Source organism: Pristiophorus japonicus, chromosome 2 (assembly GCF_044704955.1).
Source record: "Pristiophorus japonicus isolate sPriJap1 chromosome 2, sPriJap1.hap1, whole genome shotgun sequence".
NCBI classification, from domain to species: Eukaryota; Metazoa; Chordata; class Chondrichthyes; family Pristiophoridae; genus Pristiophorus; species Pristiophorus japonicus.
The window spans coordinates 71,235,029-71,248,695 of record NC_091978.1 but is presented as its reverse complement, the minus strand read 5'-3'; the positions used below and the strand labels follow the sequence as shown (position 1 = coordinate 71,248,695).

Here is a 13,667-nt window from a genome sequence, read left to right as displayed (position 1 = left end):
GGTTGGGGATAATATATTAGCATGGATAGAGGATTGGCTAACTAACAGAAAATAGAGAGTGGGGATAAATGGTTCATTCATTGGCAATCAGTAACTAGTGGGGTGCCACAGGGATCAGTGCTGGGACCCCAACTATTTACAATATATATTAACATAGAACATCGAAACATAGAAGATAGGTGCAGGAGTAGGCCATTCGGCCATTCGAGCCTGCACTGCCATTCAATGAGTTCATGGCTGAACATGCAACTTCAGTACCCCATTCCTGCTTTCTCGCCATACCCCTTGATCCCCCGAGTAGTAAGGACGACATCGAACTCCTTTTTGAATATATTTTGAATTGGCCTCAACAACTTTCTGTGGTAGAGAATTCCACAGGCTCACCACTCTCTGGGTGAAGAAGTTTCTCCTCATCTCAGTCCTAAATGGCTTACCCCTTGTCCTTAGACTGTGACCCCTGGTTCTGGACTTCCCCAACATTGGGAACATTCTTCCTGCATCTAACCTGTCCAAACCCATCAGAATTTTAAACGTTTCTATGAGATCCCCTCTCATTCTTCTGAACTCCAGTGAATACAAGCCCAGTTGATCCAGTCTTTCTTGATATGTCAGTCCCGCCACCCCAGGAATCAGTCTGGTGAACCTTCGCTGCACTCCCTCAATAGCAAGAATGTCCTTCCTCAAGTTAGGAGACCAAAACTGTACACAATACTCCAGGTGTGGCCTCACCAAGGCCCTGTACAACTGTAGTAACACCTCCCTGTCCCTGTACTCAAATCCCCTCGCTATGAAGGCCAACATGCCATTTGATTTCTTAACCGCTTGCTGTACCTGCATGCCAAACTTCAATGACTGATGTACCTCCCCTTTTCCTAATCTGTCACCGTTCAGATAATAGTCTGTCACTCTGTTTTTACCATCAAAGTGGATAACCTCACATTTATCCACATTATACTTCATCTGCCATGCATTTGCCCACTCACCTAACCTATCCAAGTCACTCTGCAGCCTCATAGCATCCTCCTCACAGCTCACACTGCCAGCCAACTTAGTGTCATCCGCAAATTTGGAGATACTACATTTAATTCCCTCGTCTAAATCATTAATGTACAATGTAAACAGCTGAGGCCCCAACACAGAACCTTGCGGTACCCCACTAGTAACTCCTTGCCATTCTGAAAAGTACCCATTTACTCCTACTCTTTGCTTCCTGTCTGACAACCAGTTCTCAATCCACATCAGCACACTACCCCCAATTCCATGTGCTTTAACTTTGCACATTAATCTCTTGTGTGGGACCTTGTCGAAAGCCTTCAGAAAGTCCAAATACACCACATCAACTGGTTCTCCCTTGTCCACTCTACTGGAAACATCCTCAAAAAATTCCAGAAGATTTGTCAAGCATGATTTCCCTTTCACAAATCCATGCTGACTTGGACCTATCATGTCACTTCTTTCCAAATGCGCTGCTATGACATCCTTAATAATTGATTCCATCATTTTACCCACTACTGATGTCAGGCTGACCGGTCTATAATTCCCTGTTTTCTCTCTCCCTCTTTTTTTAAAAAGTGGGGTTACATTGGCTAGCCTTAATGACTTAGAAGAAAGGACCGACATAGACAGGATTAGTGAGAGGGTAAAAATTTGGTAGATGAAGTATAATGTTGGAAAATGTGAGGTCATACACTTTGGCAGAAAAAAATCAAAGAGCAAGTTATTATTTAAATGGAGAAAGATTGCAGAGTGCTGCAGTACAGTGGGACCTGGGGGTACTTGTACATGAAACACAAAAGGTTAGTATGCAGGTACAGCAAGTGATCAGGAAGGCCAATGGAATCTTGGCCTTGATTGCAAAGGACATGGAGTATAAAAGCAGGGAAGTCTTGCTACAGCTATACAGGATATTGGTAAGGCTACACCTGGAATACTGCATGTAGTTTTGGTTTCAATATTTAAGAAAGGATATACTTGCTTTGGAGTCAGTTCAGCGAAGGTTCACTAGGTTGATTCCAGAGATGAGGGGGTTGACTTATGAGGAAAGGTTGAGTAAGTTGGGCCTCTCCTCATTGGAATTCAGAAGAATGAGAGATGATCTTATCGAAACGTATAAGATTATGAGGGGGTTTGATAAGGTGAATGTAGAGAGGATGTTTCCACTGATGGCAGAGACTAGAACTAGGGGGCATAATCTTAGAATAAGGGGCCGTCCATTTAAAACTGAGATGAGGAGGAATTTCTTCTCTCAGAAGCTTGCAAATCTGTGAAATTTGCTGCCTCAGCGAGCTGTGGAAGCTGGGACATTGAATAAATTTAAGACAGAGATAGACTGTTTCTTAACCGATAAGGAAATAAGGGGTTATTGGGAGCGGGCAGGGAAGTAACATAGAAACATAGAAAATAGGTGCAGGAGTAGGCCATTCGGCCCTTCGGGCCTGCACCACCATTCAATCAGATCATGGCTGATCATTCCCTCAGTACCCCTTTCCTGCTTTCTCTCCATACACCTTGATACCTTTAGCCGTAAGGGCTATATCTAACTCCCTCTTAAGTATATCCAATAAACTGACATCAACAGCTCTCTGCAGTAGGGAATTCCACAGGTTAACAACTCTCTGAGTGAAGAAGTTTCTCCTCATCTCAGTTCTAAATGACCTACCCCTTATCCTAAGACTGAATCCCCTGGTTCTGGACTTCCCCAACATCGGGAACATTCTTCATGCATCTAACCTGTCCAGTCCCGTCAAAATCTTATATGTTTCTATGAGATCCCCTCTCATCCTTCTAAACTCCAGTATATAAAGGCCCAGTTGATCCGGTCTCTCCTCATATGTCAGTCCAGTCATCCCGGGAATCAGTCTGGTGAACCTTCGCTGCACTCCCTTAATAGCAAAAACACCTTTCCTCAGATTAGGAGACCAAAACTGAACACAATATTCCAGGTGAGGCCTCGCCAAGGTCCTGTAGAACTGCAGTAAGACTTCCCTGCTCCTATACTCAAATCCCCTAGCTTTGAAGGCCAACATACCATTTGCCTTCTTCACTGCCTGCTGTACCTGCATACCAACTTTCAATGACTGATGTACCATGACACTCAGGTCTCGTTGCACCTCCCCTTTTCCTAATCTGCCACCATTCAGATAATATTCTGCTTTCGTGTTTTTGCTCCCCCCCAAAGTGGATAACCTCACATTTATCCACATTATACTGCATCTGCCATACATTTGCCCACTCACTTAACCTGCCCAAGTCACCCTGCAGCCTCTTCGCGCCCTCCTCACAGCTCACACCGCCACCCAGTTTAGTGTCATCTGCAAACTTGGAGAAATTACACTCAATTCCTTCATCTAAATCATTAATGTATCGTGTAAATAGCTCTGGTCCCAGCACTGAGCCCTGCGGCACCCCCACTAGTCACTGCCTGCCATTCTGAAAAGGACTCATTTATCCTGACTCTCTGCTTCCTGTCTGACAACCAGCTCTCTATCCACGTCAGTACATCACCCCCAATACCATGTGCTTTGATTTTGCACACCAATCTCTTTTGTGGGACCTTGTCAAAAGCCTTTTGAAAGTCCAAATGCACAACATCCAATGGTTCTCCCTTGTCCACTCAAAAAATTCTGGAAGATTTGTCAAGCATGATTTCCCTTTCATAAATCCATGCAGACTTGGACTGATCCTGTCACTGCTTTCCAAATGCGCTGCTATTTCATCTTTACAAATTGATTCCAACATTTTCCCCACTATTGATGTCAGGCTAACCGGTCTATAATTACCCGTTTTCTCTCTCCCTCCTTTTTAAAAAAAGTGGTGTTACATTTGCTACCCTCCAGTCCATAGGAACTGATCCAGAGTTGATAGACTATTGGGAAATAATCACCAATGCATCCACTATTTCTAGGGCCACTTCCTTAAGTACTCTGGGATGCAGACTATCAGGCTCCGGAGATTTATCAGCCTTCAATCTGCTCAATTTCCCGAACACAATTTCCCGCTTAATAAGGATATCCTTCAGTTCCACCTTCTCACTAGACCCTCGGTCCCCTAGTACTTCCGGAAGGTTATTTGTGTCTTCCTTCGTGAAGACAGAACCAAAGTATTTGTTCAACTGCTCTGCCATTTGTTTGATCCCCATTATAAATTCATCTGAATCTGACTGCAAGGGACCTACGTTTATCTTCACTAATCTTTTTCTCTTCACATATCTATAGAAGCTTCTGCAGTCAATTTTTATGTTCCCGGCAAGCTTCCTCTCATACTCTATTTCCCCCCTCCTAATTAAATTCTTTGAAAACATGATCGGATCAGCCATGATCGTATTAAATGGCGGAGCAGGCTCGAGAGGCCGTATGGCCTACTCCTGCTCCTATTTCTTATGTTGTTATGGGTAGGAGAGATGGTTTGTTTGTTTATTTGTTTCTTCATTAAAAAGTTTGATATAAAATTTATTAAAGTTATTCAAGTTAAAAGTTAAGTCAAGTACAACTGTACTGTACAAATGCTTAATAAACATATTTATTTTTTACATTTAACCATAATCATGTACATTATTTTTTGAATCCAGCACTAGAAAGTCTTTCTAGATTATGTCACGGATTCGATAGGCCCAATGGCCTCCTTCTGTGTTGTAACCAAACTGGGTAAAGTTCAGGGTATATTTCATTAACTTGATCAGCTTGAGTCATCTTTACAAGAAACTTTTTAAGCATCAAACATATAAAAAGGGTAATTATGAAGCAATGTAGTCTTAGGGCGAGAAATAAGAACAAAAGGGAACACATATCGTTCACATTTAAACTTTATGTTTTGTGCAGCATGTTTTTAAAAACTGAGAATTAACATTTTGTTCAGAGCCAAATTTGCAGCATAAAACCACACATACACTTAGCAATAATCACGCTTCTTTCCAATGCTGACCTGAACGCCCATTCTGTGATTGTGTGCTGGAGATGAAAGGGAAACTACAAGCTCTAATGTTATGCCCTGGATTGGCAGAAGAACTCTGATGATATTTCCTAACAGAAAGGCAGGTGCCACTCCCATGCCTCTTTACCTAGAATTACATAATCTCAAAGTTCACATCTGAAGCCAATCAACCGTCCCCAGCCATTGGGAATGCAACGCCCTGCTAAATTAACTCATAAAACAGCACAAAGTCCAGCAACCAATGGCAACCCAAAACACCCACTCCCCACCCCCACCACTTGAGTAGAGAGTCAAATGAAATAACATCAATTCACAGGCAACTGGCCCATCTCCCACTGCTAACAAGGACACAACTCAATCCTAAATCCCAAACCACCTTCCACCCACTGCACAGAATTTCCAGGAGAAAATATACCCACTGTTTAACAAGCATGTCAATGGCATCCAGCGTGCAGAAGGTCATTACAAGTTTAAAAAGTCCCTTTCATGAATGGAATCAATGGCAGGCTTTGGGGAGAGGTGGAGGCTTTCATCTAAAAACTTTAATAAAGGCATTAAAGGATATAAAAGTGAATCTAGTGAATATATTTGTTAACTTTATTATAAAATATGTAGTTTAAAAAAAAAAGTTTAAATCTTGCACAGACAAGATTTTTTTAAATCGTATGCCTCTTCAGCTGCTCTGCTGTTATAGCGGTCCAAGGATTGCATTTTCCTCTCTTCTTCCATCCCCACCTACACCCGACGCAAGTAAGAAACCTGCCAAAAATATTTAAATTAGCACGACCCCAGGAGCGGGGAGACCATTCGGCCCGGGACTGCTGCGGGCCAGCGCCGATTTCCTTAACTTAAGGTTGGCTTTATTACAATGGTGTCTAAGGTCTCTCTGCGCCGTTTAAAAAAAAGTTGTTGCTGGGAAAACAGGCAGAAATGGTGCGGAATCCCTTTTCAACGTAGACCAGCGCCAAAAAATCTGGCGCTGACAGCCGGTGCCGGCGTCAAAACTTTGGGGAAAATTTCAAATTACCGATTACGCCCCCAAAAAATCGCCGGGCGCCAAAAAAAACAGAGCCCAATGATGGCGAAAATTGCCCCCATGGTGTCTCAGTGTGTCATATTCCAGCTCCATTACCTTTTTATTGCAATGCTTTACTCTGATGCATTCCTTTGGATAACAACCAACTCACTTTCAGGTAGATAGAATCATAGAATAAAAGCATAGAAGGACGCCATTCATCCCAACACGCCTGAGCCTGCTCTTTGAAACAGCTATCCAATGAATCCCACTCCCTGACTCTGTCCCCACAGCCTTGTAATCCTTGTAATTCTTTTCTCTTCAAGTATTTATCCAATTCCTTTTTGAAAGTTACTTTTAAATCTGCTTCCACAGCCTTTTCAGACAGTGCATTTCAGCTCACAACAACTCACTCAGGGAAAAATCCAGTCTCGCCCCGTTTGGGGGGTCGGCAACAATCGGGAGACACGAGACTTCATGCCAGGTGCTGAATTCTCACCCCTCTCCCGAAATTCAGGTTACCGCCCCCGAAAGGAAGTGGAGCACTAAATAAAGCGCTCCACTTCCTTCCTGGGGCAGTAACGGGGTGGAAGCCTGAGCAGCGCTACGCACTGGGCTACGCAGCACTGCCGCGTCCAGGCGGCCCTGCCCTCACTTAAAGGGAAGAGCCTATGCTGCAGATGCTGCATAAGAAAAAGGGTCCAACCTGGACCACCATGGAGCAGGGGTGCCACACACAGTGCCTGGTTCAGCGATCGCAGCCAGGGACCCGCAAAGAAACGTTTTTAAAATTTCTGACTCGACCACCTCGCCTTCGATTTTTACCCCAGGAGCAGCCGTCTGCCTGAGACGCACCTCCTGCCGCTGTCGGTGCAATCGGCCAGCACCGCTGCAGGGGACGAAAGTGCATTTCCGGGCTGGGGCGCCAACGGGACGATGCACTTGGCCATGACGTCACGATCTCCGGATGCAGGAGATTGAGGCGCCCGATCGCAAACTAAAGGGAGGCGCAAATGAGTTGAATTCTAGCCCAAAGTGGATTAAAAATAATCTTATGTCACCTCTGGTTCTAAAAGGACAAAAAAACAAGCTTGAAGGCTCTGTGTTTCAATGCAAGGAGCATTTGTTATAAGGTGGATGAATTAACTGCGCAGGCAGCTATTAATGGATATGATGTAATTGAGATTACAGAGACATGGCTCCAGGGTGACCAAGGCTAGGAACTCAACATCCAGGGGTATTCAATATTCAGGAAGGATAGACAGAAAGGAAAAGGAGGTGAGGTAGCATTGCTGGTTAAAGAGAAGTTTAATGCAATAGTAAGGATTAGCTTGGATGATGTGGAATCTGTATGGGTAGAGCTGTGGAACAGCAAAAGGCAGAAAACGCTAGTGGGCTTTTTGTACAGGCCACCAAACAGTGATAGTGAGGTTGGGGATGGCATCAAAAAGGAAATTAGGGATGCGTGCAGTAAAGGTACAGCAGTTATCATGCATGACTTTAATCTACATATAGATTGGGCTAATCAAACTGGTAGCAATATGGTGGAGGAGGATTTCCTGGAGCGCATAAGGCATGGTTTTCTAGACCAATATATCGAGGAACCAATTGAGAGCTGGCCATCCGAGACTGGGTGTTGTGTAATGAGAGAGAATTAATTAGGAATCTTGTTGTGCGAGGCCCCTTGGGGAAGAGTGACCATAATATGGTAGAATTCTTCATTAAGATGGAGAGTGACATAGTTAACTCAGAGACTAGGGTCCTGAACTTAAAGAAAGGTAACTTTGAAGGTACGAGACGTGAATTGGCTAGGATTGACTGGCGAATGTTACTTAAAGGGTTGACAGTGGATAGGCAATGGCAGACATTTAAAGATCACATGGATGAATTTCAACAATTATACATCCCTGTCTGGCGTAAAAATAAAACGGGGAAGGTGGCTCAACCGTGGCTAACAAGGGAAATTAGGGATAGTTTTAAATCCAAGGAAGAGACATATACATTGGCCAGAAAAAGCAGCAAAACTGAGAATTGGGAGAAATTTAGAATTCAGCAGAGGAGGACAAAGGGTTAAATTAGGAGGGGAAAAATAGAGTATGAGAGGAAGCTTGCAGGGAACATAAAAACTGACTGCAAAAGCTTCCATAGATATGTGAAGAGATAAAGATTAATGAAGACAAATGTAGGTCCCTTGCAGTCAGAATCAAGTGAATTTATAATGGAGAACAAAAAAATGGCAGACCAATTGAACAAATACTTTGGTTCTGTCTTCACGAAGGAAGACACAAATAACCTTCCAGAACTACTAGGGGACTGAGGGTCTAGCAAGAAGGAGGAACTGAAGGATATCCTTATTAGTCAGGAAATTGTGTTAGGGAAATTGATGGGATTGTAGGCCGTAAAATCCCCGGGGCCTGGTAGTCTGCATCCCAGAGTACTTAAGGAAGTGGCCCTAGAAATAGTGGATGCCTTGGTGATCATTTTCCAACATTCTATCAACTCTGGATCAGTTCCGATGAATTGGAGGATAGCTAATGTAATCCCACTTTTTAAAAAAGGAGGGAGAGAGAAAATAGGGAATGATAGACCGGTTAGCCTGACATCGGTGGTGGGGAAAATGTTGGAATCAATTGTTAAAGATGTATTAACATTGCATTTGGAAAGCAGTGACAGGATCGGTCCAAGTCAGCATGGATTTATGAAAGGGAAATCATGTTTGACAAATCTAGAATTTTTCGAGGATGTAACTAGTAGAGTGGACAAGGGAGAACCAGTGGATGTGATGTATTTGGAATTTCAGAAGGCTTTTGACAAGGTCTCACACAAGAGATTAGCGTGCAAAATTAAATCACATGGATTTGGGGGTAATATATTGATGTGGATAGAGAACTGGTTGGCAGACAGGAAGCTAAGAGTAGGAATAAATGGGTCCTTTTCAAAATGGCAGGCAGTGACTAGTGGGGTTACCGCAAGGTTCAGTGCTGGGACCCCGGCTATTTACACCATACATTAATGATTTGGATGAAGGAATTGAATGTAATATCTCCAAGTTTGCAGATGACACTAAGCTAGGTGGCAGTGTGAGCTGTGAGGAGGACGCTAAGAGGCTGCAGGGTGACTGGGATAGGTTAGGTGAGTGGGCAAATGCATGGCAGATGCAGTATAATGTTGATAAATGTGAGGTTATCCACTTTGGGGGCAAAAACAGGAAGGCAGAATATTATCTGAATGGTGACAGATTAGGAAAAGGGGAGGTGCAATGAGACCTGGGTGTCATGGTACATCAGTCATTGAAAGTTGGCATGCAGGTATAGAAGGCGGTGAAGAAGGCAAATAAGAACATAAGAACACAAGAACATAAGAATTAGGAACAGGAGTAGGCCATCTAGCCCCTCGAGCCTGCTCCGCCATTCAACAAGATCATGGCTGTTCTGGCCGTGGACTCAGCTCCACTTAGCCGCCCGCTCCCCATAACCCTTAATTCCCTTATTGGTTAAAAATCTATCTATCTGTGACTTGAATACATTCAATGAGCTAGCCTCAACTGCTTCCTTGGGCAGAGAATTCCACAAATTCACAATCCTCTGGGAGAAGAAATTCCTTCTCAACTCGGTTTTAAATTGGCTCCCCCATATTTTGAGGCTGTGCCCCCTAGTTCTAGTTTCCCCGACCCGTGGAAACAACCATTCCGCCTCTATCTTGTCTATCCCTTTCATTATTTTAAATGTTTCTATAAGATCACCCCTCATCCTTCTGAAAATGGAATGTTGGCCTTCATAGCGAGAGGATTTGAGTATAGGAGCAGGGAGGTCTTACTGCAGTTGTACAGGGCCTTAGTGAGGCCTCACCTTGAATATTGTGTGCAATTTTGGTCTCCTAATCTGAGGAAGGACATTCTTGCTATTGAGGGAGTGCAGCGGAGGTTCACGAGACTAATTCCGGGATGGCAGGACTGACATATGCAGAAAGACTGAATCGACTAGGCTTATATTCACTGGAATTTAGAAGAATGAAAGGGGATCTCATAGAAACATATAAAATTCTGTCAGGATTGGACAGGTTAGATGCAGGAAGAATGTTGGGGAAGTCCAGAACCAAGGGTCACAGTCTAAGGATAAGGGGTAAGCCATTTAGGACCGAGATGAAGAGAAACTTCTTCACTCAGAGAATTGTGAACCTGTGGAATTCTCTACCACAGAAAGTTGTTGAGGCCAGTTCGTTAGATATATTCAAAAGGGAGTTAGATGTGGCCCTTATGGCTAAAGGGATCAAGAGGTATGGAGAGAAAGCAGGAATGGGGTATTGAATTTGTTTGATCAGCCATGATCATATTGAATGGTGATGCAGGCTCAAAGGGCCGAATGGCCTACTCCTGCACCTATTTTCTATGTTTCTATGCCTATCACCTTACATCTGTGCACTCTGGTTACGAACCCTTCTGCCACTGGAAACAGTTTATCCTTATTTACTGTACCCAAACCATTCATGATTTTTAATACCTCTATCAAATCTTTTCTTAAACTTCTTCTCCAGTCTCTCTACAGTACTGAAGTCCTTCATACCTGGTACCATTCTAGTAAATCCATTCTGCATCTTCTCTGAGGTCTAAGTTCCTTCCTAAAGTGTGGTGCCCAGAATTGAACACAATACTCCAGCTGAGGCCTAACCAATGTTTAATGCATGGTCAACATAAGGTGTAACATTTATTAAATGCAGTTCAATGATTAATTCCTTTGTCCTCTTGTTTATTGACAGAACATTTGCCAGACTCTCTGGTGCTCACTGAATGGCTCATGCCGCTCTAAACTGGACGCTGCGGCAGACGGGACCAGATGTGGAGAAAAGAAGGTGTGTAAAGGGTCTTAATTCTAATAAGCTATAAAAATAAACCCCAGTGTCCTTGCGCTATTCACAATAGATTCAGAATAAAATTCAAACATTGCTTTAATCCAAGAGGTGCCCTTTATTTTTATAATTGTCATCAAATTTTGAAATACTTGAAATGCATTTTTCCAATTTTCTCCTCCTTCTGTTTTGAAGGCACTAGCTTGGGCTGGTTTTGAGTTGCAAGGGTGCTAAGCACCCACTGGTTCCTCACCCAAATGGCCACTCACCATTTGTCTTGACAATGAATCAGTAGGCTTTTAGGTTGTAAGGGAATTATTCTGAGACTGATGGCCACATGCACAGTTTATAGCACAGATCATTGGACAGCAAGCAAGAGCAAGAACCTAGGTGCGAACAGCTAATTTCCGGATCTGGATTGGCAATGAAATCATTAGCAAATTTGGTTTTGGGCGATAGTGCAGCAACAGCCAGTTTTACATTCTACCCGATTTTCTTTTCCAGTGGAGTGCAAAAGGGCTGTCAATACACTTTCACCCATATTGTATTACCGCTGAGGACCAATTTCACCGCTATAATATAAAAATGACTATCAATTCTCAGTAAAAAACAAATGTTATATTGATGAAAGTAGTTGGTGTACTACATTCGAATTTGTAATGCACCTAAGTCTTTCTTAATTAACATTTATTGTCACAAGGGAGGTACAAGGGCAATTTTATTATTGTGGTCCATTTAATACACAGTATAATTGCAATGGGAGTTCCAGTCCTCATTTGCATTGGGACACTGGACTACAGCCGCAGCTGGAGTGTCCCAGAGAACCCCGCTGGCTCCAAGCACATGGCAATATCCGGCAGCCCAGCTAGCCTCTGGGCCAAAGAAGGCAGGTCCATTACCAGGCCAATGTCTGGAAAGGGGACGGGTGGGGTGCTGAAGGGAGCTGGAAGGGCAGCGGCCCAAGCTGGATTCGCTCCTACCAGCCTCACTTAAACAGAAAGAGTGACTTGCCTTTACTGGCTGGATTGGGCACGATGCATGCTCCGCCCAGTTCAATCCAAAAATGGAGGTCAGGGTCATAGGACGCCTGACGGTAGGCCACGCTGAACAATGCTGCGGCCACAGTGACACTGGCAGTGGGGTGCTAGGACATTGCCCACCATTTTCCGAGTGCTTGTACCATGTTTCCATTGGGCAGCTTTAGCCCATATCCTCTAGTTATGAGCACATAGTCCAAGTTTAAGAGCTTGCCTCATTTTCATTACCTGTAGACATGCTTCGCCTTACCCTCAACATTTGAAAGACCCGTGCTCTTTGAAGTGACACTTGGGGTATTTACATGCTCCCAGGATAAGAACATAAGAATTAGGAACAGGAGTAGACCATCTACCACTCGAGCCTGCTCCGCCATTCAACACGATCATGGCTGATCTGGCCGTGGACTCAGCTCCACTTACCCGCCCGCTCCCCATAACCCTTAATTCCCTTATTGGTTAAAAATCTATCTATCTGTGACTTGAATATATTCAATGAGCTAGATAGCTGCCAGACTTATAACGCTCAATTTTGGCCTGGAGTTGCTCTGGTTTTTTTGAAGTAACTTGGTTTTTCTGGCGTAACTTAAAATCCCCATTTTCCCCAATCAATTTGCACCGGCGTAACTGAGTTAGTTACGATTTTTTTTAGGTTAGTTTTTTTTTCTCAAAAGTGGGTATTACCAGTCACCTATGCCAGTTCTGCCCATTTAGGCAACTTTGGCCAGCTATTAGTTACTCCATTGCTACTTAGGCCAGCGTATATGGCCACTTCAGAAAACCCTTGCGGAGAGTTAAAGAAATCGGCGCAGGTAGGTACATCGGAGGCCATTCAGCCTGGGATGGGGCGGGAAGCGGAGAGGACCTGCACCTAAACCACCAAGCCTTACAAACCACCAAACCTTGTAAACAAAAAGAACCAAGAATTCAATAAGAAATAAAAAATTGAAGTAAGTCCTACCATCATCTTCAAACTCAGCCCGGGAAGGTAGCAGGCCGGTCGGTGTCGGAGGCCACTCGGCCAGGGCTAGGGGCGGGATAACGGCCACTCGGCCAGGGTTAGGGGTGGACAGGAAAACTGATAGAAATCACCAGTAGTTAGGAACACTATCAGTTTTCCTGCCCACCTCTAGCCCTGGCTGAGTGGCCGCCCGGTGCGATTAATCTCTTCGTATTTCTAAGAGATCGATCGCACCGGGAGGCCACTTGGCCAGGGCTAGAGGCGGGCAGGAGAACTAATAGTGTTCTATCAGTTCTCCTGCCCGACCCTAGCCCAACAAAGGAGGCAGAATAAATGCAGAGAACTTTACCTGAAGGAGCCCAGCAATACAGGGAGGAAGAACATCGCCACGCTCTGAAACTGAGAGAGACCTACTGTTGTTGCAGACTTGCAGCGCTACTGCTCATGCGCGGACATCACCAGCGGACTCCACTGCGCGTGTGCAGATGTCCCGGTACATTTTCCAGTGCCGAACGCTGGCTCCACCCCCAACTTGACTGGCCATGCTGTGCGAGTGCAGTGAAGAGGCCGGACAGCGGCCAAAGTGGCAACAAAATTTCTCGGCGCACCTCAGAATGTAGATAAGCGGCGCAACTCCGGTAAGTGCGCTGAAAAATGGGCTCAACCAAAATTGAGGCCATAACCATAGTAAGCACAGATCAGATAGGGCTGCAACGTTGTAGCTGTGATCGTCTGATCTACACTCCTGCCATTCCAAATGTGACCTCACTAGTCATCTATGTAGCAGAATAACTTATTTTGAATTGCAGTCAAATTTTCTTAAGATGCATTTAGTACATGAGTGCCCCTGTTGATAACAGCTTTGCGCTGACTAGATACTTTC

The 13,667-nt window shown here is 44.2% G+C and overlaps 1 protein-coding gene across 1 annotated transcript in view; it reads left to right on the top strand.

Annotated features, from left to right (window-relative positions):
- Positions 1 to 13,667, top strand: part of LOC139228763 (A disintegrin and metalloproteinase with thrombospondin motifs 12-like) — an 801,719-nt gene that overhangs the window by 411,168 nt on the left and 376,884 nt on the right. Inside the window, exon 10 of the mRNA XM_070860105.1 lies at positions 10,700 to 10,792. Within this exon, the coding sequence (XP_070716206.1) occupies positions 10,700 to 10,792 (93 nt within the window). The remainder of the gene's footprint in view (positions 1 to 10,699; positions 10,793 to 13,667) is intronic.